This window comes from Ahaetulla prasina, chromosome 7 (genome assembly GCF_028640845.1).
Source record: "Ahaetulla prasina isolate Xishuangbanna chromosome 7, ASM2864084v1, whole genome shotgun sequence".
NCBI classification, from domain to species: domain Eukaryota; kingdom Metazoa; phylum Chordata; class Lepidosauria; order Squamata; family Colubridae; genus Ahaetulla; species Ahaetulla prasina.
In genome coordinates this window covers 78,533,824-78,556,510 of record NC_080545.1, presented here as the reverse complement: position 1 = coordinate 78,556,510, position 22,687 = coordinate 78,533,824, and the positions used below count along the sequence as shown (strand labels likewise).

Genomic DNA, 22,687 nt, shown 5'->3' with positions numbered 1-22,687 from the left:
ATGGGATTCTTCAGAGCACTGCTTGAAATTAGTGATGAGCTACATTTGTTTGAGTTATTTCCAAGCCATTCTTGTAATTTTTGGGAGCTTATTTCCTTTGATCTCCCGTTCTCATCCTCTGTAAATCTCTGTTGTGACCCAGGCCCAAGTAGGTTGTAATAGACGCAATCAGTTCAACAACAGACAGACTTTATTTATGAGACTGAAGGATGCCAATGCATTATTAGAACAGCTGAGAATTAACTCATTCTCAGTGTAGTCCAAACTAAATCAAAACAAATTCTTCATAACACAATTCTTCAGTCTTATCACCAACCTTGGTCTAATTAGGCAAACTGCCAAAGGCTTTTCTTGGCAAAAGTTCAAAAGCAGAAGACGCCTACAAGAAATAAATGCAGCAAGACAAGGAGCAATTCTATCAGTGTTGTTTTCCGACAAAGAGCCCAAACGCCGTTGCTGGTCTTTTAAGCCTTATGGGAGGGGCCAATCATTTCTTAGCCCTACTCCCGAGTTGTCCTCTTTGCTTTAGCTGCTCTTGCCTTTTGGCAGCTCTTCTCATGCGTGCGCTAGGAACACGCTCCTCCTGTTCCTCTGCCTCACTACTGTCAGCCTCTGGAGGCTCCAAAGTCCACACATCACTCCCAGATGGCCCTGGCCTCATCTCTGCCTCCGATGCAGAGCTCTCATCCGGGCCTTCCCCAGCCTCCAGGACTGGCCCATGTTCTTCCTCAGCCTCATCGCTGTCCGACTCTGTTGCCAGCTCCGCAGGCTGCTGGTGGACCCAAGAGGTTCCTACCTGATTGCAGTTGGCTCTTCAGTGATGAAGTGATAGGTTGAGGTTCCCCCATACATACCTACCCAATCCCTGGCAGTTACTGCTGAAAAACATAGTTTTTTTCATGGACTTTTGCAAGTCTCAGTAGCCATTAGGGATTCCATATTTCATGGGGCCACATATTCACAGAAGCATAGTAGCATGTCAGAGTGAGACGTCAGAGTCAGATCTATTACTCTGATGGTTAAAGTTGGATTCCTCAACGTTATATTCCAAATTTTGTAATCAGGTTGTAGCAATGGTTATGTTTTATAACAATAGATGAGGCAATGAAAATTGAAACTAAACTTAAGCAGTAAAAATACAACCTGAGTTTGAAATGTTATACGTTTAGCATCTGCAAGGAAATAAATATCAAGAAAGTTGGCAAGGAGAAACTCTTCAGAGTTAGCTAGTCAAAGGCTACATGGTTAAAAGTTAGGTTGGTGTTGTAGTTCACTAACCTAGAAATGTAGTGGCATGGTAATATTAATCTGAACAGCAAACGGCAATACTAGATTAAGAGTAGTTTTGAATTTTGAGAATGGTGGATCCATTCACAAAATGGCTGCCATATTGAGTAACACTTATCCGGTGCATTAAGTTCTTAGGATACTCTCTCCAGTAATTGAGACTTATTTAGGGCTCATTTCTGCAAATGTATATGATGCTAGAAGCTAGTGCTTTGCTTTGCAACATGCTAAAGTTGTAAAGAATCATTTTAAAGGGTGAAATGGGACAAAGAGTGTAGAACAAAAGAACAAATCTGAGTGTATATTATGCTGGTAATGACCAGTATAAACCCTACCTTTGATGTAGTGGGAGGCTGTATATGGAAAAATAAATAAATCCTACAGACAAGCAGAGAAAGATCTACTTAGATAATAATGGATTCAGATAGAGTGTCTGCTGTTTGAATGAGAATTCTTGAAGAAGCCCCTTTTAATGGGGTGTAGGACTTTAGTGAAGATATTTTGTAGAAACCTGTTGAGCAGTATATTCTCAGGAGGCTATTGTTGTGGTCCGCCAGCAGCCTGCTGACCTGGCAGTGGAGTCGGACAGTGAGGAGGCTGGGGAGGACAATGGACCAGTCCTGGAGTTAGGGGAAGGCCCGGACAAGAGCTCTGCATTGGAGGCAGAGATGGGGCCAGGGCCATCTGGGAGAAATGTGTGGACTCCGGAGCCTCCAGAGGCGGACAGCAGAGAGGTAGACGAACAGGAGGAGTCTGTTCCTACTGCATACATGAGAAGAGCTGCCAGAAGGCAAGAGCAGCTAAAGCAAAAAGGACAACTCGGGAGTAAGGCCAGAAAATGATTGGCCACTCCCATAAGGCTTAAAAGAGCAGCAATGAACCCTGTTGGGTTCTTTGTAGAAAAGCAACGTTGATTCCAGTGTTTCTTGTCAGCATCTCTTGAACTTTGTGGGGGTTTTGCCAAGAAAAGCCTTTGGCAGGTTGCCAAAGACAGCAAAGGTTAACAGACCTAAGGACTGTTTAGGAAGAATTTATTTTGGACTAAGCTGAGAATGAATTAATTCTCAACTGTTCTAATAAAATAAGTTTGTTCAGGACGGAATTGTGTTTGGTAATCACTACTTGGGCTTTGGTCACAACAGCTTTTTCCTATAAAGGACAGGTGGCTTGTACTCAGTTTTAAGTGATTGCCAATTTCACTATTGGCCAATTGAATTTTTCCAAATTTTGGGGTAACAGAAGATGAGTAATAGTCATAGGCTTGGAGAGCAGAATGTCTTTAGGCTTTACACATCTTCATATGTCTCCATTTCACATTATCTCTAAGGTTCTTCATGGAGCAGAACAACCGAATATTTCAGACATTGATGGAGATATCAGCCAGCCAGGACAAGACATTGACAGCTGACCATGCCCGTGGAATGGGCTTGGATCCTCAAGGCGACCGTAGCTTCCTCATGGACCTCCTGGAAGTTTATGGCATTGATGTCATGCTGGTCATTGATAATCCTTGTTGTACTTAGAAGTGGTGGGTGCTGGAAGGGTGAGAGAAGCAGAATTCACACGTGAGTGGATGGCAACAACGGTTAAAGACCACAGGATGAACTGGTGGAACTTGCCACAATTCATATCGTGAAGTATTGCCTTGTATTTAAGGGAGCACTCTGCAGGAAGTGTTATTTATTTTTATCCTGTTAAGAATTGTTTTCAAATGGATCTCAAAGAAGAGACCATTCTTTCCTACCCACAATAGATTGGCCAACCACACTTTCTGTAAGTTCTGTAAAAAGGAATATAGTCTGCTTCATGATCTTCTACCCCACCTGCTTCTAAACAACCCAGCACAGAGTTATTTTGAGAGAAGACATCGTATCTATTGGCTGGGAATTTGGATGGGTGGATGTGAAAAGCACTTTATTCTCTGGGGACCAATGTGAATTTTTCACGCTGCTAGAGCCTTCCTAACATGCTGTAGGTGATAGACCTTCCAAATCCAAAAACTCTTAAAAGACATTTTTTTTGTTTTCTTGTGACATAATTCTGCTTCCTTACTTTATGCATGTAGAGACATGTATCTCCATATGAAGATTCAGTTAAATTAGCATATTTTTTTTTGCCTTGGCAGAAGGAAGATAAGTGATGGGGGCAGCTTTTTCTCCCATTACATCAAAAGTAATATTTTTTTTTAAAAAAAACACACTTTTTCTTTACAAAACAATTGGGAGAACACCTTTTTTAAATCCTAGCTTTGTTACTGTTTCTTGAATATTTTGAGAAAAAGATCTTGCTTTATCAGCTGAGGCACAGTAACTTCATATCTCAATCGCTGCATTCCCCAAAGCAGTTTAAAGAATTTTGAGACTGGATTTACCCTGCCTGCACTATTCGTTTCTCATACTTGTAATTACAATGAGCCTCTTTACCATCTGTATAATTTGATATGTATTATTTTTGGCATAGTGGTGGTTTAGATACGCTGGAATTTTGTTCTGTTACACTACAGAGTATTTAGGATTCTAATAGGACCCCAAGCCTATATTTGTGAGTAATAATAGGGTAATACTAAGATTAGAAAAAAATTAGCGAGGAGTGATGATTATTCCAGTGCCTTATGCCCTTAATGATGGATACCATGGACTAGCCATCATCAAGAGTACATATAAAATTTTTGAGAGCCTGATCTGTTTCTTTAACTTCTGGCTGAAAATTAAGCTTATGGTTCTTGGGCTCTTCATCTAGCTTTGCTAGATGAGGAACTCTGGGAGTTGAAGTCCAGAAGTCTTAAAGTTGCCAAGGTTGGAGACCCCTGGGCTAGAATACTCACCTGGTGGCCTCAGGTTCTCCACCTGTTCTCCCTTGCTTAGTCATTCCAGCTGTTGTCTATTAGGAATGTTACGGCACTCTTATTATTTTCCTTCTCGTGGCAGAAGCTGTGGTGCTCTCATCAAGGCCTCCTTCCAGATCAGGGGTCTCCAACCTTGGCAACTTTAAGCCTGGCAGACTTCAACTCCCAGAATTCCCCAGCCAACTTTGCTGGCTAGGGGGTTCTGGGAGTTGAAGTTCGCCAGGCTTAAAGTTGCCAAGGTTGGAGACCCCTGTTCCAGATCACTGAGGGAAGTGAAGATCATCAGAGTTGGTGGCTGGTCTAGTTGTTAGCACTGACATTTTTATTAAACTCCAGTTAGACTTGATTAGTTGCCTATTACTGTAGTGTGGCATCTGATTTTTTTTTCCTCACATAGACTGAATTTTATTGCTCTTTTAAAATAGATGGTTTTGATATGTAGAGTCCCTTTTTGCTTTGGAAAGAGAGTTGGATTGACTAGATCAGGGGTGTCAAACTCAATTTCATTAAGGGCCGCATCAGGATTCCGTTTGACCTCAGGGTGTGTGTGTGTGTGTGTGTGTGTGTGTGTGTGTGTTAACCTAAATTGGTTAGAGGGGTGTGTGGCCAGGGGGCATGGCCAAGGTGGGCATGGCCAGCTCAACATCACTCATCAAGGCTCCATTTTCACTGGCAGAGAGCTGCAGGAGGCTGTTGCGGCTGAAAATGGATTCATGATTTATGCAAGCTGCTATATTTAACAAATTGCTTTCTTGCTTTTTTTTTAATGAATAGTTATCTTCTGATATTTTGCTGCATAGCTCAACCTATTTTAGAGAGTGATAGTTGGAACTAAAAAAGCAAGAATATTAAGAATAGGTTGGATGGGTGGATTCAACTAAAGAATCCACAGGGCACCATCACCTTGTCCAATATGGAAGGAAAATCTTCATTCGATATCTTAAGCCTTTTTCCTACCTCATATTTGTCTTGTCTACAGGGGGTGGGTCTTCCTCTATATGGATTGAAATAACTTATTTTATAGAATGAAAGGAAAGAATCGGAAGGCATTAAACTGTTCGTTAAGCAAACGATTCTCAGTAATTAGATGTTAAATTGAGCCCCTTGGTATCCTTTGTTGTTGTATATGGGGTTTGTACATGAACAAGCTTTTAAACTGGTATTTTTGCTTCTTGTTTTGCTAAGCTGCCACAGAGTATATGCCACATGAATGCTTGGAGATAAGGAGGTTCCGAATGAGAATCCTGTAAATCAGGATTGTCAGAAATGGGCCTATTGGCCTGAAGAATTTCTATACTTGTATAAATTGCCAGGACTGAGAAATATCAGTCGATTACCCATGGTAAAGAGAATAGAAGCCATGAAACTGTGCTGAACCAGTGCTTCTGGTTCATGTTACACCCTAAAACAAGTGACTAAGATGCTGAGCTTGTCAATCGAAAGGTCGGCAGTTCAGCAGTTCGAATCCCTAGTGCCACGTAACGGGGTGAGCTCCCGTTACTTGTCCCAGCTTCTGCCAACCTAGCAGTTTGAAAGCACGTAAAAAATGGAAGTAGAGAAATAGGGACCACCTTTGGTGGGAAGGTAACAGCTTTCTGTGCACCTTTGGCATTTAGTTGTGCCGGCCACATGACCACGGAGACGTCTTCAGACAGCACTGGCTCTTCGGCTTTGAAATGGAGATGAGAACCGCCCCCTAGAGTCCAGAACAATTAGCACGCATGTGCGAGGGGAACCTTTACCTTTTACCTTTAAGACTGTGTTGTCCATCAACACCTGCAATGAATAGATGTAAATCTCAGATATGGAACACATCAGAGCAATTTAAACTGGCTCTCTAGCTCTGTTGATATTAGCCTGATGGATAGAAATTCAGCCGAAAATTTGTTGGGCATGCTAGGAAAAGCTTCACTATTTAAACATTGAATGAAATGGGTTATTGCTAGTAAAGATAGAGCAGCTGGGCTTAGCAAAAAAAAAAATGTTGGCAAGATGTAGGGACAGAATTGGGTGTGATTGTCATAACCATCTGTCATATGCTACATCTTACTTACTGGGCACCTTTATAATCTATTTGTCCAGCTGTTAAATGGGACGCAGAAGAACATCTCATCCTACAGGGTATGTTTTATTTCCCTGCTTTGAAAGCACAAGCAGGTTCCTGTTCCAAGGGATATAAATATTTGATCATTTTCCCTGCTTAAAGAGGCAGTGTTTCATTCCTCTGCTGCTGCTTCCCAAGCCCTGTTTTCGTTGGCAGAGGGTTGCAGGAAGCTGTCGCAAAGGCAAGACTGCGGAAAAGCAGAAAAACCTTTGAAATTGTGGCAAAAAGAGTGGGCTTGTTAAAATAAATAGAGGAAAGGTGCGACTTTTCTTAACCTGCTGTCTGCTTACCAAATAGCACATTGGGTCTTGCACACCCGAAGGGCTGCAGGTGAATATGGCTAATTAAATGGGAAAAAGTTACTAATGAAGGCATAGGGCCCTTAATGGAAATATCTATTTTCTCTGTAATTCCTTTCTCCTTTGCTTTCTGGCAGCCTAACTGGCCACGGTAGTAGGATATGCAGGGGCATTCTGGATATGGATGAGAGATTTCCAATGCAACGAAATGATTGCCAAATTTAATAAGTACAAGGCACAGTATTTATTGCCTGATTTAGTTTGCAAATATTTAGCTACCCTTTTATGAGGAAACAGAGAAGTGAGCATGAAGCATGCAGGAGTTCTACCTGCTGCTGAGATTTCTTTCAAGGTTCTTGCGGCATTGACATTCTGCTCATGATATACAATCCTGTAATTTGGAGGGCTCCAAATCACTTTGAAATACTACAGATCAGGGGTGTCAAACTCGATTTCATTGAGGGCCACATCAGGGTTATGTTTGACCTCGGGGGAGCCGAGGTAGGTATGGTCAGGGTGGGTGTGGCCAGCTCAACTCGTGTCGGGGGCACCTGTGGTGGCCCGAGTCCTCTGCCAGCGAAAATGCGCTCCCGAGCTCTGTTTTCGGTTATGATGGCCTCCTGCAACCCTCTGCCAGTGAAAACAGAGCTTGGAAGCCCATTTTCACTGGCAGAAACACCCCGGGCCGGTCCTTCGCTGTTTCCAGAACGGCCCCATGGGCCAGATCTAAGTACCCTGTGGGCCAGATCTGGCCCCCAGGCTTTGAGTTTGGCACCCGCTATAGATCTTTAGGTAGAGATGAGTAACTTATGGCCTGCACATTGTCTCCCTTCTCTCTGTGACAGTTTATAAATGTCCAATAGTAGAATAGCCAATTTTCAGTGAAACAATTGATTTCTTTATTGAAACTTAAAAAAAAAATCAGTCTGAAATTTTGCTACTGAATTTTTAGTCTGAATTTTGTCACGTTTCAAGCTTTTTGGGTCTTTTGGTGGTTCAGGATAGAAATGGAAAAAAGGTGATCTCCCCGAGATACCGTTTCCATTCTATTCTTTTTTAAAAAAACTTGAAGTAAGCAAACAAAAAGTCAACTAAATGATGATTTTGATCAGATGAGGAGTTTGGGTTGTGGCTCACGCCTCAAAGGTTGCACATCCTGCGCCACGGCCTTTCCCTAAAGGCTATTGCAAGGGGGGAAATTAGTTAAAGATATCCTTTATACAGTGGCGGGATTCAAATTTTTTTACTACTGGTTCTGTAGGAGTGGCTTGGTGGGTGTGGCCAGGGGTGTGTGATAGGTAGCACTCGGCCTCCTATATCCTCCTGGGAGCAAGAATGGGCCGTGGGGGGGATGCGCTGCCCCCCCACGCCCCATTTCGGGCCTAGTAGGCCTCCCTGAAGCCACCTGGGAGCCAAAATGGTGCGTGGGGGGACTTCTGGAAGGGGTGTGGCCAGCCAGTAATTTAACTACCACCACTGCTAAACCGGTTAAATCCCACCACTGCCTTTATAGAATTTTTCAGCCATGGTTAATACAGTATTAGTCTTGGGAGGAGCAGTACAATATTTGCATATGAGTTTTTGAATTACCCTGTGGAAATGAACTCTCTTGGTTTTGAAAGAAGGAACAGTCTGATCTTGGATGTGTAACGTTGTGCCTGTCTTCGCTTTTACCTGCCTTCCTTATGAGTTCAGGAACAGTGTCCACAGGAAATGTTGGAATCCACAGGAAATGTTGGAATTATATTTGCCAGATCCTATTTGCACAAACCAACTGTGTCAATTCAGTTTCTTCAACTTACGATCTTAATATTTGTTCCTGTGCCCACATTTAGGAAAACTTGGTCAGGTTGCACCTCCAGCATTATACCATGGCATAATGAATTCACTGTAGACTGAACTAGATGGGCCTCCATCTAATCAAATACAGCTTGGAAATGCTGCTTTCATCTTGAATGCAACAATTGAAAAGAATTCATAAGAGCAGGTTGCCTAGTGATGATTAATGTGGTTCAAATTCCTTTTAACTTGAAAAGGCCTTCCTTGGGCAAAGCTTGGGGGATGGGGTGAGACAAAGCGTTATTTTCACTGTTTTGTGCCCATTGTACATTGAGCTGTGCAATGGGGAGGGGTCTTTCCCTCCGATTTAATGTTTGTGTCTTTTTGCAAACACTGGAATTCTGCCACACCAACTTGATGCTTCCTATTCTACACTGATTTGCCTATATAAGCAGAGTTCTGTTTTGCCTACCTAAGCATAGGCCCTTAGAGAATGAATTTGATGTTTATATACAGATACAGCTGATGAATGGCTGACGTTCCCTCTACTGTACAGAATTAAAGGTGCATTTAGGCTTAAATACTGATTAAGATATCTTAGGTAGAAATTACTATTTAATACAGAATGTACAAGATGCACTCTCTTGCCTATGATATCAAGTTCTTCATTTTTTTCCCAGCCTTTCATTTAATAGCATTTAATAGTTGTAGGACATTTTGGTACTGAGCTATTTTGAAAAACGAGCATTTGGGTCATAATCACTTTTGAGTACCCATTTTACATAATCCATATGTGTATTATTATAAATGTATTTCCTAGCACGGGACAGTTCGCACACACAGGTAGATTGACAACATTAGCAAGTGAATTTATTGATTCATCCTTAAAACCACACCCTATGTTGCTTGATATGACTTGCAGGGAACGCAAAAGCTTGGCTCATTTCACCCATGGAAATCAAAGGCGAACCAAGCTGTCATTGCTAGCTATGAAAACATAATTGGTGGATTTGTTTATAAGGGTCATATTCACTATGTGGAACAAACAGTGAAATTTGAATACTGTATGTCTGCCTCCTTGATCTAAATGACAAAGGGAATCAGGTACAACCAGAGAATTGTGGATTGCTTAGGAAACTTATTTAATATGATAAGGTTGCAGTGGCTTCTACCTATCTTTTTCAAAGAAGTTTGCTGCTTCTATCTGAAAAGTGGACCTGGCACTTCTTCAATTAGCAATTCTGCTCATTGCTAACCGAGTGAATTCCTGTACTACTCAGAAGATACTGTTGGCGACACAGGACGGAAAATAAAAAGTTGCCAGCCCTTTCCCTAGTAGAGTTAAGATGCTCAAAGAAATGCCAGCGGGAGCTTCCAACATTATTTTGCTAACAACTTGGGAGGACCTAAAAATCCTAATTTGGGTGCTTTTTTTTTGTTGACATAGAGATTGGGTAGTTTTTAGGGGGTGGGGAAATGGGTGCCTCAACCTTGCAGACCTTTCTGGTACACCTCTTTTTGCTAACTTCCTCCGTCCCCCGTTATTGGGGGTGATTTAAGGAATTAAGTGGGTGCCTTAAATCTTTGCAAGGCTTAAACAACAAAAGAGCAATGACATATCTCTGGCCATCGTTTTCATCATGCCACCGTTAGGCTAAGAAGGTTCCAATACATCTCCACCATTAGCTGTGTGAATTTAAGATTTGATTTAGGCACTATCCAATTTTTTCCCCCTTAAAAAGGAAAAATAACATTTGGAGTATTGGTGGGTGGATCCTTTCGTGCTTCTATGAGAGAACATGTATAACTTGTTGCATAATAACTGTAATATTCCCACCAGTTTTCAATTAACTCTAGTGTATAAACTTTGTTTTGAAAACATGTTATGAGTGAATATGACTTGATGGGCAGCTAGGATCTCTTCATTAACTTGTGACTAAGCACTTTTCTTTAAACTATACCAGTGGCTTCTTTCCGTAAGAGCGAAAGCACTTACCTTTGTGGATTTCATTGCTAATGTAGAACCCCAAAAGGACTTGTGTACATATATAATGGTCTTTTTTTACTGTATTAAAACTCACTTTTAACACAGGTATCATTTGTGCTGGCTGATTATTTAAAACAGCTTTTTTTTTCCTGTAGTTTTTTTTTATTTTATAGAAAACAAACATACAATACATAATCAGTCATTCAGTGTATCATTTGAGTACATCTTTCGTGTCTTCTTCTTATTCCTCCAATATTTATCATTTCCTACTATTATCAATTATTGTAACATTTCTTCCACATTTCTTGCTTTACTATTAATACATTTATCTATCTTCTTCACTTTCTTTCTTCTTTATTTATTATCTTCTTCATTCTCTTCTTCACTTATTATTTAAAACAGATTGATGGGTCATGTGAAAATTCATAACTCAGTATTTGCTCTCCCTCTGCCCCTTGTGGGACTTGTTGATGATAGAGTATAATTGTCATATCCATAGATATTAGCAGTTATATTCACAGGGGTTTTTTTATGGACAGCACATTGATTTCTAGAGTTGTGCAAGAACCTCAAACTCAAAACAAATTAACCTAGAATAGTTCATTAATACAGTCCAAGCATGCAATGTTTTAACACTGAAGAAGAAAACCTGTATTTTTTTTTTAATGTTGTACCCTTGGAAGCAATGAAAAGTCAAAGTTACCCACTTTCAACCTTTTTTCATCATTATCTACAAATCGAGGTTGGGCGATATTCCATGTTGAGTATTATGTATTGTCTTAGCGGGAAATAAAAATAGGCACAGGACAGTTGTTTTCATATTTAATTAAAAAATAGCAAACAAAGGAATAATTAAGCATGTATTTTTCAACGCCAGCTCTCAATCAAAAAGGCAATACTTAGTAATGGGTTTACTTCAGTCCAGCTCATGAACGACTTCAATGCAGAAATACACTTTTCCAGCTATCAATTTATATCTTTTTAATGTTCATGTACAGTACACACACACACACATTTGGCCTTGTCTTTAAAGTTCAGCAGATGAATAAAGCAACATGTTTAGTATTTGGTAACTTGAAGACTGAATAGCAAAATAACTATAATGCACTCCTGCTGTGCATTATTTTGTATTTGGCAATCTGTCTATAAAAGACAGCATAAAAGGCAAAGAACAGATGGGTGACAGCATTGTTACAACCTAACGTCTCAAAACAAACCATTAAAAGTGGAAAATAAACTTCCCTAACAGGTAAACAGAAAGATAATTCCCTCAACTAGCTCCACCCAGTGGCAACAGGAAAATTAACCAGTTTTATTTATTAGTGCACTGAGTCTACCTGGCTGACGAGGTATTTTTTGAAAAAGAAACCTAGCTGTGTGGTCTATAAAGACATCCAAAACATGAAGTAAACTGCTTCATTTTGTTCTTTCTGCAAACAAAACTCCAGAAGACTGTTATTCCAAACTCAGGTGGCTCATGTGCCAAAAAAACCTGTGCTTCGTTAAATATTAAGTGTCAGAAATCAGCTTGATGGAAGTAGCGATTATGGGTCTTTTGCATGCAAGAAGTTCCAGATTTGATCTTTTTTGCATCCTTCCTCTTGTAGAATAAGAGTAGGATAATATGTGCTTAATACCAGAGACAGGCTGCCAGTCAAGCTGCAGGATTCTGATCTAATTTTTATTTATTTATTTATTTATTTGATTTTTATACCGCCCTTCTCCCGAAGGACTCAGGGCGGTGTACAGGCTCACTGATCAGTTATTAGTGATTATATTTTAGATACTTTTCTCTGAGACACCTCTTAATTTTTAGTTACTTTTCTAAACATAAGCATAACACCGATGGGCTGCCCATACCTCAAGTATTGAAATGGGAAAAGAAGCAACATGAGGGAAAAACAGGAGCATGTTCAATGAGCTGAAAGTACATATGTACCAGGTATACAAATAGAAGTTTATACCAAAAGCGTTTTAAGAAAACACTTGCCACAGAGATATTTGGGAAGTCGTTTTTTGTGAAATAACTGGAACCGGACGAAAAGAGAAAACAAAATGTTTCCACCTTAGTTCTTCCTCAATTTCTGACTTGCATAAGTTTGAAAAAGGAAGGCTTTCATCATAACTGAAGGAAAGCTGTGCAGGCTTCAGATGCAGTTCGTTAAACAGTTCGGGCAGTCATCCAAGTCAACCTTTTGATAACAATACACCTTGAACCAGCTGCTTTGATTATGATATACCTTGGAGCATTACTTTTTTCCTGGCATCGCAGAAGAAATGGAGTTTCCTGGGCAACAGCTTCACCTCCACTGTCATTGCTTCATGCTCTTCATTGTCTATAGCTAAGGAGCCTTCTGTATCCTGCAGACACGAAAAGATCAAGAGATTTTCACACAACAGGACAACAAAGCAGACATGCTGCCTCGAGCTACATCTTGACAGATGTTCTCTTTAGAATTCTGCAGCACCACTGCATGCAGTGAAGATCCGACATTGATGTCCCAAATGTGGTAATGTCCCCAATTACAGTTCAGTTGTATTGCCAGGGATCTAAACATTTTGTTGGCTGAGATTTTGTTAGCCAATAGGTATCTGGGTCTGTGTTTCACTGTACACTACTGTTTTCTTAATCATGGTGTGTTGAGTAAGCCAAAATTTGGCTGGGTTTACATGACATTGTATGCCAAAACCCAAATACTTTTCATTAAGACTTTGTGCGATATAGTACCCAGTCAGTGAGACAAAAAAAAAATTATGCAAGGATGATAATTGCCCAATATACCTGTGGTATAGTGGCACAGTGGTTAGAATGCAGTACTGCAGGCTAGCTCTGCCGACTGCCAGCAGTTTGATGCTTAACTGGCTCGAGGTTGGCTCAGCCTTTCATCCTTCTGAAGTTGGTAAAATGAGGACCCAGATTGTTGGGGGCAATATGCTGATTCTGTAAACTGCTTAGAGAAGGCTGTAAGGCACTATGAAACAGTATATAAGTCTAAGTGCTGTTGCTATTGTTATATCTTTGTGACTACATATAGTCTAATGGAAAACTCTTGCTAATACAATTGTCTGCTTAGAAATCCTTCAAAACTAACCTTACCATCTTGCATATATAGAAATCATGGTAAAAGGGTCAAATTGGAGGTAGAGTCCATTGGCATTATATTAGACACATTTGTATATACATGAAAGTGTAGTTAACCAATAGCAAGAATATGAACGCTGGTCAATCAGACTATGTCAGTCCACAGTGACATGAGAATCTGCGTCAAAGCTCACTTAAGCAAAACTCATCTATCTATTCCATCTCTTTACACAGAAAGAAGACAAGCCACCACTCTCTCCAATATGGGAGAGAATAGAAGCAGCTCAGTGGGCAGCACAGCATTTGATTTCTCACCTCTGGAAGCTTCAAAACACATCTGCTAGCCTGGAGACATTGACTTCCTTCAGGACACAAGTGTGGGTCCTTCATCTTTTGGCTTCTGTGCAAAACAAGATAAGAGGAACACAGGAAAATATTTATGCGTATCATTTAAAGTATGAGCAAAAAAAAAAGGTAAAGGGAGCTGGAAAAAACTTCAGAAGCAAATAGTAAATAACAGCAGCCCTTGTTAAGATCAAATAAAGTTTACAATTGTACATTATACTACATAACAGTGTAACATTATTTTTACATGACCCATTCTTTCAAAGACTTGAAGCATTATGTTCACACATGTCAGGGAGACAAATTGCTTCTAAGGAGTTTCATGCCTGTAAAATTTGAACTTAATCTGTGCGATCCAAGGACAGAACTTGAGCTATATAAATACCGCTAACTCTTGATTTATTTATTTTTTGTAGTGCATTCTTGTCCAGTGAATAAATTAGTCCTGGGAATTGCTACAACTGGTGCATGAGCCTTGAGGTTTCTGCATGCAGACTTACACTGAAGTTTCAGTCCAATGTATTTTGGATGGGTTTAGCATTTAAAGAGTTCTGCCCTTTAAATGAGCTGAACCTTATAGTTCATATGCAGAGTTCATATATCCCTTAAAATTAAAAAGTTGGGGTCAAAACTTTTTTTCCTCAGACATAGATGCAAATATCCTTTAAAAAGCTTTCGGCTTTTTTAGTTGTATTTACATTTCAGAATTGTACCTACCTTGTTGCTCTACTGCTGAATATTTTTAATGAGGAGGTTCTGGATAATCAAGGCAAAACATTGACTTCCACTTTATTCTTACCCACAATTTACCATATGATTTGTATTCAAAGATACCGTCTTACATGAGTGCAGGAACGCATACAAAAATAAAATAGCTTCTTATATAAAACGTTTACCTAAGCACTACATTTTCATGATGTTATTTGGCTGGCGTTGCTTCTAGCTTGACCTTTTTCTGTCTTTGCTTAATTGCTTCTATGTGTGAGCACCCCATTCAGCCTCATTACCTGCTCAGACAGCTGGTGAACCAGCTGTGATGCAACTGAACCCATCAAGGCTACGTGAACAGATTAAAAAAGTGGTTCCCACAGGGGAAACTCTCACGCGCTCACTTGACTCCACGCTTCAAAACTGTCCTTGCTAAAGAAGGCTCTTCAGAAGGGGTTTGGTGGGGGTAGCATTGTTGGAACTGGAAGATAAGGCAAGGAAGTCCACCTCCAGGAGTCCCATACTTGGACCCTATTTCTGTAAAAACTAGGAAGAGCGGACAATTTTTAAATTATAGGGTGTCCTCAAAGGCCTATACGGGCTTTTGTTTATTTGTTTATTGCTTAGCTCTACAAGTGTTTCTGTGTGTACATATACTCTGTGTGTGTGTGTGTGTATTTGTTTTCTGAGGTTTTCGCGGGTGTTTGTATGTAGGTCTTTGGTTATTCGGGTTTTCTCCCGCGTAAAATTGGAAGTGTCTTGGCGACATTTCAACGAAGTCTCATTCGTCATCTTCAGGCTTCAGCTTCGTGCTTCTGGGAGCACTTCTGGTGCTTTTGCTCCCAGAAGCACGAAGCTGAAGCCTGAAGATGACGAATGAGACTTTGTCGAAACGTCGCCAAGACACTTCCAATTTTACATGGGAGAAAACCCGAATAACCAAAGACCTACATATATATATATATATATATATATATATATATATATATATATATATATATATATAGGTCTTTGGTTGTTCGGGTTTTCTCCCGTGTAAAATTGGAAGTGTCTTGGCGACGTTTCGACGAAGTCTCATTCGACAAACCAACAGAAGAATAAGTGCACGCATTGAAGAACACAAGAACTCATTCAAAAAAGAGGAACCAACTTCTTCCCTGGTCCAACACTTTAAAGTCACAGGACATGATATTGACTTTAAAAAGACCAGAACTATCGCCAAAACTGAACACTTTAACAACAGAATAATCAGAGAAGCCATTGAGATAGAAAAACGCCCACACAGCATGAACAAACGAGATGACACCTCCCGCCTACCAGCCATTTGGAAACCCGCTCTTATTGACAAACGAGTCCCTAACACGAGGAATGACACCAGACCCACACTCACAAGGTCCACACAGGATGTCACCACCGCACATCCACCCAGAAAGCAGACCCAAACCCACACTGATCATGAAGCACGACCAAGGACCAGAAGCCAGACCGCAGCTGCAACATTAGCCATTTCAAACCCCTCCAATCCATTCATGCAGCAGACTGACACCCACTATGAAGATGTAGCACGACCACAAAGCCAAACAACAGCTATGCAGCTCACCAGCTCAAATCCCCCTGCAGCACAGACTAGACTGAGCACAACCAAGCCCCCACCAACACAGGACACACCCCCAGCCAATCAGAGCACAGAAAACCCCCCATCCAATCAGAGCACAGCCAAGCTCCCACCCAATCAGTTCAAACCCCCACTAGCAGTTAAAAGGAAGAAACAGCTGCGATCACACATTGCTCCCAGAAGCACGAAGCTGAAGCCTGAAGATGACGAATGAGACTTCGTCGAAACGTCGCCAAGACACTTCCAATTTTACACGGGAGAAAACACGAACAACCAAAGACCTATATACAAACACCCGTGAAAACCTCAGAAAACAAATATATATATATATATATATATATATATATATGTCTTTGGTTATTCGGGTTTTCTCCCACGTAAAATTACAGTTAAAAGGGAAGAAACAGCTGCAATCACACATTGCTCCCAGAAGCACGAAGCTGAAGCCTAAAGATGACGAATGAGACTTTGTCGAAACGTCGCCAAGACACTTCCAATTTTACGCGGGAGAAAACCCGAATAACCAAGGACCTACATATATATATATATATACACATTCATCTATACATTCATCTATACATTCATCCATCCACACTGTACACACACACACGGTCCTCAAATTACAACTACAAATGCGCCCAAAATTTCTGTTGCTAAGTGAGACACTTGCTAAGTGAAATTTGCCTCATATTATGACCTCTCCTGCCACAGTTGTTAAGTGAATCACTGCAGTTATTAAGTTAGTCATACGGTAAGTCAGTGAATCTGGCTTTGACTTTGCTTGTCAGAAGATCGAAAAAATTGATCACATGACCTCTAGACTCTGCCACAGTTAGGAATCAATTGCCAAGCGGCTGAATTCTGATCATGTGACCATGGGGATGCTGCAATGGTCATAAGCCACTTTTTTCAGTGCTGTTGTAATTTCAAATGCCAGCACCTTAACCACTGCATTTTAACCTCTTCATCACTGTCGAAGTTACTTGATAACTACAACTATTTATCATTAGACAGGAACACACTATTTAAGGTACCCCCGTGGATATTATTAACACCCACTATTTCTAAGCTTTGATAACTGCTGTATTTCTCTTATTTTTGCTCTTTGCCTTCCAAGGGAGCCTTGTGTTACATTTCAGATTGGAAATAGAATGAAATAATGAAAGTATATATTATGTTCCAAATAGGCGGGACATACTGCATTGTTGTCACCAGTTTAAGTTTGGGCTATTCCGATTTGTTGCCTTTCAGATATATTGGACTAGCTGGATAACCGTGCTTCGTTACGAAACAATGTGATTGAGTGTGATAACTTGACACTTAAAGCCTGAAACTTAATGTAGAATGTGTAACTCCGTAGCATCAGAGCCTGTTAATATAAGGCAACTGGAAGTTGGGGAATAGAGGGGGAGTGGGAGTAGAATGTCGCAGGCCAAATGAGTTACGCACTGGCCATGCCCATGCCCAGTTTAGCAAAGGGGATGGGAGCGTGTTAATATAAGGCAACTGGCAGTTGGGACAGAGTTCTTTTCAAATAGGGAGGGGGAGTAGAATGTCTAGCTCCTTAGCATCAGAGCGTGTGAATATAATACTGTATATGAAATACTAATGATCTGATGGTCATTTCGAAAAATCCTTTCTTAACATGCACCTAGAAGCCAAGAGGAACATACGTGACAAATTTCAAGTTTGTACGTTGTACCATTCTGGAGATTTTGTGATGAGTGAGTGGTATTTGGCTTTTATATATATATAGATTACAAGGTCTGTTGCTTTCAGAAAGCTTGATGCTGAGAGCGAGAGGGGCATTATACTTCAACAGATCTGGAAAAATGAGAAGCTGGAGAAGTAGGACTGGGGTTCTCAGTGAGCACCAGCTATAAAAATTCACTAGCTACTTTTGGCCAATATCTCTCAGTCTAATCCACTTCATTTATAGTAAGGATAAAAATGAAGGTGGAAGTACTACTAAGAGCCCTGGTGGCTCAGTGGTTAGAATGCAGCATTGCAGGCTAATTCAGCTCACTGCCAGGAGTTCAATCCTCACCGGCTCAAGCCTTCCATCCTTCCGAGGTTTGTAAAATAAGGACCTAGATTGTTGGGTACAATATGCTGACTCTGTAAACCACTTAGAGAGGGCAGGAAAGCACTATGAAGCCGTGCAGAAGTACTATTGCTCTTGCTATTATGTACACCCATGTACCCTGGACTTGCAAATAAAGAAGGAACTGGAGAATTTTTAGGAAGGAACTTGCAAGATTCCGTTATTCCACCCTAAGATAAGAAAATTTATGGCATCCTTGACCTTGTCATGTCAGTTCCTTGACCTTGCCCACCTAAAAGGAGTGATACCTAGAGCTTCTGGGGAAGATGTGCTATAAATCTAACAAATAATAAAGAAATCTGTTATTGCACTGAATTTTGGTATGATAGAAAACTCCAGAATCTTTTCTTTAGTTTGAATCACTCTTTGAAATAAAAATTTCTTATTAATATTCACAGAGCAAAGAAATAAACGAAATTTAGGGCTATGGTAAGGTAGATAAGGATAGGTTTTCTAATACTCACCCTCTTTTTACATAGTCTCCCCTACTGATTGCATCTGGTTCAATACAAATATTCATGAAGTCTTCTTCACGCTGAAACAAGTATTTCCAAAAGAGAGATGTTAGTACTAACATCCTAGCATCTCACAAATTATTCCAGGCATATTTCTGAAAAATATTTGCTTTTTCCTATGAGAAGGTAGCCTAACATCTACTCATGTATGGATAAAAAAGACAGTCAGCTACTAAACACAGCAGAAACTGTGGAAGGAATTTAAATAAACAGGTTAAAGACAAAAGTGAAAAGCGATTGCCTAAAATCAAGAAAGAGGAAAGCAAATCTGAACAAACCATTAAATTTGAAGAGAGGCAAAGCCATAAAGACAAAGCTCTCAGAAATGAATTTAACAAAAAAAATGATGTTAGATGTTAGAAGAGACGAGAAGCTGTATTACAGCAACATCTATAAAGACATCAAAAATGAAAACACTGAAAAAAAGGGAAACTCTTCCAAAAAATCACAGAATTCAGGACAAGATTCCAACCTTGAATTGGTATTCCAAGAACGCCCCTAGACAGATGGGAACTCATTCAGAGAAGATGAAACAAGATGTACAGTAGAAAAGTCAACATTCAAGATATCTTAGAAGATAGTCCCTATTTTTTAAGAAATCTATTAATAGATTATGTTACTAAGTCAGAAGGCTAGTTATTGATGGAATATTTACAAAAATATGGCAAGCAACAGATAAATCTGTAAAGTTGTAACAAAACTTCTAGCAAATATGGAGAATGATATAGTAATCAACACACTGGAAGATAACATTCTATATACCATATAGCGCCCTGGTGCGGCAGTGGCTAATTCAGTTCGATCCTGACTGGCTCAAGGTTGACTCAGCCTTCCATCCTTCTGAGGTCAGTAAAATGAAGACCCAGATTGCTGGGGGCAAGAGGCTGACTCTGTAAACCGCTTAGAGAGGGCTGTAAAGCACCCTGAAGCAATATATAGCTATTGCTATATCAAAGAAAGATGACATAACAGTATGCAAAATGTTGTACAACAGCCTCTGGTGGCTCAGACTGCTAAGTCTGTCTGTTATTAACACAGCTGCTTGCAATTACTGCAGGTTCAAGTCCCACCAGGCCCAAGGTTGACTCAGCCTTCCATCCGTTATAAGGTAGGTAAAATGAGGACCCAGATTGTTGGGGGTAATAAGTTGATTTTGTATATAATATACAAATGAATGAAGACTATTGCTAACATAGTGTAAGCTGCCCTGAGTCTTCGGAGAAGGGCGGGATATAAATGCAAATTAAAAAAAAAAATTCACATGCTAACAAAATAATACTTGGGATCACCAAACAGAGGTTAGAGCCCTACATGGAAAGAGTGGTGCCAGATATTCAACTTGCTTTTGAAAAGGTCAAGAACATAAGATATTATTGCTGAGGAATGCTGGATAACTGAAAAAGTCAAAGACTGCCAAAAAGAAATTGATATGTGCTTCATTGATGATATAGCCTTTTGATTGTGTCAATCACGTCAAACTGACATGCACTTAGAAAAATAGGGATCCCAGAACATCTTACTGGCCTTATATGAAAACTATACACAGGTCAGGAAGGCGAAGTCCGGATGGAACATGACAAAATAGAATGGTTTCATATTTGCAAAAGAATGAAAAAAGACTGTATCCCTCTTTTTATTCAACCTACATACAGAATATAAATAAAGGGAAGCTGGATAGGAAGAAAATGGATGTGGTTTTAAGGCTGGAGAAAGAAACATCAATAATTGGCACTGTGCTGATGCACAATTTGATAGCTAAAAAAGCAAATTATCTCCAAGCTCGGGAGATCTGAGTGAAAAAGGAGCAGAGTGGGGGGAAAAATCAGTCTCAGATAAACATAAAGAAAATCAAACCTAGGACAACAGATTCAGCAACCAGGTTTAAAAATGGCAATGAAGACACTGAAGTGGTGGGTAATTTCTGCCTTTAAAGATTATTAACAGTAAAGGAATTAGCAGTTAAAAAACATATCGTAGAATAGCACCTAATGGTCAAATTGGGGGAAAATTGTTAAGGGGGGGTTGAACTTTTATTCTCTTACTTTCAAGTCGAGATTCCTGTTCTGAGTAGTGACAGAGAATTCAAGGGTAGACAGTGGCATTTCATTCCAGGCTTCTGGAGTCTCCTCCTTTGGAATTTCTGAGGTCCAAGAGAGAAAAGAAAATTAAGTACAGTGTTAGACAATGCACCATTTTATTTTGTTTGGTTTGTTGTTCTTGATATTGTTGTTTCATCATTCTGTCCTTTATTTATTACTTGTTAAATTTTATTTGCTACCTATCTCACCGTAGGGCTACTCTAGGAGCCTTACAATAATAAAAAAGAGGAAAATAAAAATAAAAGTTCCCCTCGCACATATGTGCTAGCCGTTCCCGACTCTAGGGGGCGGTGCTCATCTCTGTTTCAAAGCCGAAGAGCCAGCGTTGTCCAAAGACGTCTCCGTGGTCATGTGGCCAACTTGAATAAACGCCAAAGGCGCACAGAATGCTGTTACCTTCCCACCAAAGGTGGTCCCTATTTTTCTACTTGAATTTTTTATGTGCTTTCGAACTGTTAGGTTGGCAGAAGCTGGGACAAGTCACGGGAGCTCACCCCGTTACACGGCACTAGGAATTTGAACCGTTGAACTGCCGACCTTTCGATCGACAAGCTCAGTATCTTAGCCACTGAACCACTGCGTCCCTCTAATATATCAATATGATAACCAAAAAGTTGGATGGGTGGAGACCAGAGAGCAAGGAGGGAAGATGGGAATCTGCTATCAATCTAGCAGCCACCTCCAGTGTGGAACTCCCCCCATCGAGTCCCCCCTACCAACCGGTGAGGCCAGGACTTCACTTTGTGCTTCATATTTTGCTTACCTTTGGGGGTGGGTGTCCAATAATATGCAAGTCTCTTATAAAGCCTAATGTATAAAGGAGGTCGAGATGTCTTCTGCTCTGGCTCCTCAGGTGGCCTTGGAATAGGGCCCAAATAGGTAAGGGAAGCTAGATGTTTCTGAGGCCATTCCTTGGAGTTTGGCAAAAAGGAAGAAAAGCATCAGTATTAATATAGTATGAAAATATATGACCAGAAATATTTCTGTTGCGTATCATACCAGAAAAATATAATAAAGGGAATATGTACTTAATATTACATGTGTTAACAGCGGCTAGAATTGTATTTGCACAGCATAAATATCCCTACAGAAGAGAATGTAATAAAAAAATACTAGGATGTGTAGAAATGGACAGATTAACACTTAAAATTAAAGACAGGGAAGACACTGAATATAGAATGACTAATTTTGTAAAAATGGTTTACTAAATGGATACGAAGCACTATTGTCACTATATGTTTATTACTAATGTTATTGTTATTATTATGATTATTACCCAAAATAACTATACCCAGACAACACACTGTTTATATAGCCATTAAAACTTTTGCTCTTTCTGTAAATAAAGAATTTAAAAAATGAAAATTTATGTGTATTCCAATGCAGACTGAAACCAACTGATGGCCACAAAAAAGGTGCAAAGATGTAACAGCAAGGTAGGAAATCACAGATAGGAAAAAGGGTACTTTCTCCATTCAATTATTCCACTAGCTGCCCTCCATTCTCCATACAGAGCTGTGATGGCGCAGTGGTTTGAATGCAGTACCGCAAGCTAACTCACTGCTCATTCCAGGGGTTCAATTCTGAATGGCTCAAGGTTGACTCAGCCTTCCATCCTTCTGAGGTGGGTAAAATGACGCAGACTGTTGGGAGCAATAGGCTGACTCTGTAAACCGCTTAGAGAGGGCTGTAAAGCACTATGAAATGGTATATAAGTCTAAATGCTATTGCTATTCTCATTTAGGGAATAAGGTCTTGAGACTAGTGGTAGGGAAGGAAACATTAACCATCCCATTTTCTGTTTCTGCCCTTGCCAGCTATTTGCAACTGAATTATTCAGTTGCTGAATGCATAGGTCAGTCATAAGCCCTATCATGTTTCACAAGGAAGAACAAGAACACAGAGTCTTTAAACACAG

At 40.1% G+C, this 22,687-nt stretch overlaps 2 protein-coding genes across 6 annotated transcripts in view; one reads left to right on the top strand and one right to left on the bottom strand.

The window, feature by feature from the left end:
• Positions 1-3,468, top strand: part of DENND11 (DENN domain containing 11) — a 33,469-nt gene extending 30,001 nt beyond the window's left edge. For both annotated transcript variants that reach the window (XM_058189859.1, XM_058189858.1), the window contains one exon: positions 2,615-3,468. In XM_058189859.1, coding sequence (XP_058045842.1) covers positions 2,615-2,810 — 196 coding nt within the window. In that variant the 3' untranslated portion in view covers positions 2,811-3,468. The remainder of the gene's footprint in view (positions 1-2,614) is intronic.
• A 7,643-nt stretch (positions 3,469-11,111) lies between these two features.
• AGK (acylglycerol kinase) overlaps positions 11,112-22,687 on the bottom strand; it is a 59,702-nt gene continuing 48,126 nt past the window's right edge. For all 4 annotated transcript variants that reach the window (XM_058189856.1, XM_058189857.1, XM_058189854.1 and 1 more), the window contains 5 exons: positions 21,533-21,680; positions 20,713-20,810; positions 18,620-18,690; positions 13,699-13,783; positions 11,112-12,662 (listed from right to left, as the gene is read on the bottom strand). In XM_058189856.1, the coding sequence (XP_058045839.1) occupies positions 12,531-12,662; positions 13,699-13,783; positions 18,620-18,690; positions 20,713-20,810; positions 21,533-21,680 (534 nt within the window). In that variant the 3' untranslated portion in view covers positions 11,112-12,530. The remainder of the gene's footprint in view (positions 12,663-13,698; positions 13,784-18,619; positions 18,691-20,712; positions 20,811-21,532; positions 21,681-22,687) is intronic.